We start from the raw sequence: 3124 nt of genomic DNA, 5'->3' as shown, positions 1-3124 counted from the left end.
AATTATATCATCAAAGAAGCTAACAATTACCCAACGTCAAAGGTGTCATTCTAATTTTAAATTTCTATTACCTTATAACAAATTCTAATTTTGACACAGCTTTCTGTTACTTCCTTATAAATTTTAGTGATAACTGTCAGTTTATTAAATTTTGATATTATTAAATTTTTACATTTTTTTATGATTTTAGGTGCAAAAGTACGAAAGTAAAGTGTCTACATATTAATATAATCTACGATATTAATATAACGGAACGTTACGGCAAAGTAAATTGATAAATATATCCGGGATGGATCTGGGAATTGATTCTGAAAAGGTGAATCAAAATGAAGAAACGAATAACGCTACAATAGTGAATCAACTGTCCGGTAAGAATTATATAGCTCCTAATAAACTTATATCGTTATTAATACCTTTGTATATTACAAATTGCTCAACAAAATTAAAACGTTACATGATCCACTATGCAGAAATGGGCAAATTTCGATGTAACATAACTTTGTCAAAAGTAATATTGTTGAAATTTTACAAAAGCACTTTTAAGCTTTAAATCCGTTTTTTTGTTTTCAGATCGGTACTTCGAAAACGATATTACTAATACTTTATAAAATTACGTAGATATAAAGGATGGTGTAATAGATTTCAAAATTGTTAACGAAACTTTCGAAGTTCACCATCGCAAATTAAAAATTATGCACTAATACGGTATACAGCATTCAAATAGTAAATATTGAACTATAAATTGCCTCTCTTTCGAGTTCTAAACTCTGTTCTTTCCTTGAGTTATTCGACGTTGACGTAAAATGTACTTTTTTACTTCAACGATGAATAAACCTGTGAAAAAAGACGTACACAAGTCGAAGATAAAGCAAATAAATGTATAAAAGTCGTTTCAATCTTTCGAAAGCTGTGAACTCTCCATAATTTTTATTTTGTGTCGTGCAACATCAAAAATTACGTGTAAAATGTTAAGTTTTGTTGCATCATTATTTACTTATATAATAATTCTTTGGTAAGAAAAACTCCGATACAATTAAAAATTAACTTGGAAAGAAAAAGGTTATATGCATTATCTACATTTTGATAATTTTAATTTCATACCGTCTAACAATTGGTTGTGACCCACTGTGTCTGAGACTAACTGGCCTAAATTGTTCTAAAACCCGGTTTTGAGGGTGCTTGCGATACAGTATCATTGTGAACATAGTAAGCCTCCCTGCTCCCGGTAAAATAATCGTAATTATGATAAATCTAATTTAGAAATTATTAGTTTTCTAAGAAATTCTGGGAAATTATTTCCCTAAATTTCAGCATTATATTTATTAATTTTTCTTTTCTGCCTTTATCGTGCATATTATTGTTTCTTTAAACATCTTTTAATCTTTTTGTCAATTTTAAATTATATTTTATTTATGTAACTTTCCATTGTCTCTGAAGAAGGCTCAAAAATGAGCCGATACATGTAAGAATAAGTTTTGTAATAAATAAGTTTGCTTGATAAATATCAGCGTTTGCGTAAAGTTATCTGCGCCTAACTCCTAGTGCCCTTTTTCTTTCCAAGTTAATCATTATTTACCATATTGTAACTTCATGAAATATCAACAGCACTTTCCTCTCTGTGCAAAAAGATATCATGACGTAAAATGCTTTTTTAATCATGCCGGTACGATAATATTTGACGAAATTATTATATCTCAATGATTGCTTATTTCTGCAAATAATACTTCAATTTCGACGAATTGGGTATTTCAAAAATTATGAGATCCGTATTCCGTATTTATTCTTGACACGAACTTTTCTTAATATTCAGAGTTCTTAATATTCAAGCGCTCGAACACCCCGACTACTTCGAATCAGAATAAGACAGACATAAATAATTTAATTAGGCCATACATATGCGAAACATGTGGTAGAGAATTTCGGTTTAAATCGTGGTTGGATAGACATAAAACAATTCATACCGGCGAAAAACATTTCGAATGCGTATCTTGTAGTAAAAGATATAGGTGAGAATATAAGTGAAGAACGTAAGTTACGGTAATTCCGTAGCACTTGAGTATCAATGATTAAATTAACTGATAAAAAATAATAAATATTATAACGATCATTTACAGCCGAAAACAAATCTTAGATATGCACATGCTTGCGCAGCATAAAAATGATAAAGGTTACGAAAAATATAAGAACCTATATAATATAGGGGTGACACACACATGCGGACAGTGTCATAAAAAGTTTAAGATAAAAACGGATTTACTTAAACATAAAAGAATGCATGACGATGAAAGACCTTTTGAATGCAAATATTGTGGGTTAAGATTTACGTAAGTATTTAATTAAGCATCAAAAGTTAAACTAATTGTTTGGTTCTTCAACATAAATGCTTATATAAATTGATAAAAAATAATAAATATTGCAACGGTTGTTTTGTAGGCATAGAAGAGACCTAAATAAGCACAAGAATAAAGAGCATCCTAGTGATGAAAGGGTACAAGGATAATAAGGACCAATATGATACAAGTACGTCTCACAAATATGGAAAGTTTAATAAAGAGTTTAAGAATAAATCGGATTTCCATAAACATGAAGGAATTCATAATGTCGAAAATTCTTATGAAAGCGTATTTTGTGGAATAAGATTTAAGTGAATTATAAAAGTGAATAATAAGTATTTAATTGAATAATAAAAATTAGAGTAATTGCTTCGTTCTCCAATCTCAGTACTTAAATTAATTGGTAAAAAATAATAAATATTGCACGGTCATTTTGCAGTCAATAAGAAAGTCGAAATAGCCACGTGGAGACAAATCACTGCAATGATGAACGATACAAATCTAATGAGGGTCTATATATTGATGGTACAAACGCGGAACGTGTATTTAAAGAGTTTATGGGTAAAGGTGATATATGTACGTTCATGACAGAACTCGTAAAGACGAACAGCCTGATTATAATGAGAGATGTTTAAGTGCACTTCACATTGAATAAAAAGAATATAAAGAGTTACTTGATAATTCGTCCTGTTCACTTAAATGGAAGTTATAACAAACAGTAATTCCTATGGTAACTTTATAGATTTCTCTGAATACTAAAAAAGCACAAAATGCGAATTTATTTAATTTAT

At 29.4% G+C, this 3124-nt stretch overlaps 1 protein-coding gene across 1 annotated transcript; it reads left to right on the top strand.

Annotated features, from left to right (window-relative positions):
- The first annotated feature begins 289 nt into the window (after positions 1-289).
- Positions 290-2500, top strand: LOC108779239 (zinc finger protein 60-like). The gene is made up of 4 exons (XM_018546611.1): positions 290-368; positions 1811-2006; positions 2115-2324; positions 2434-2500. Exons 1-4 carry the CDS (start codon positions 290-292, stop codon positions 2498-2500), a joined length of 552 nt encoding a protein of 183 aa, XP_018402113.1.
- The last annotated feature ends 624 nt before the right edge of the window (positions 2501-3124 follow it).

This window comes from Cyphomyrmex costatus, unplaced genomic scaffold, assembly GCF_001594065.2.
Source record: "Cyphomyrmex costatus isolate MS0001 unplaced genomic scaffold, Ccosl1.0 scaffold567, whole genome shotgun sequence".
NCBI lineage: Eukaryota > Metazoa > Arthropoda > Insecta > Hymenoptera > Formicidae > Cyphomyrmex > Cyphomyrmex costatus.
This window is presented reverse-complemented; position numbering and strand designations above follow the sequence as displayed.

Coding starts and splice junctions, on each gene's coding strand:
- LOC108779239 (XM_018546611.1), top strand. CDS start 290: ATGGATCTGGGAATTGATTCTGAAAAGGTGAATCAAAATGAAGAAACG. Junction 369..1,810: donor AATAGTGAATCAACTGTCCG/GTAAGAATTATA, acceptor CTTAATATTCAG/AGTTCTTAATATTCAAGCGC. Junction 2,007..2,114: donor TCTTGTAGTAAAAGATATAG/GTGAGAATATAA, acceptor GATCATTTACAG/CCGAAAACAAATCTTAGATA.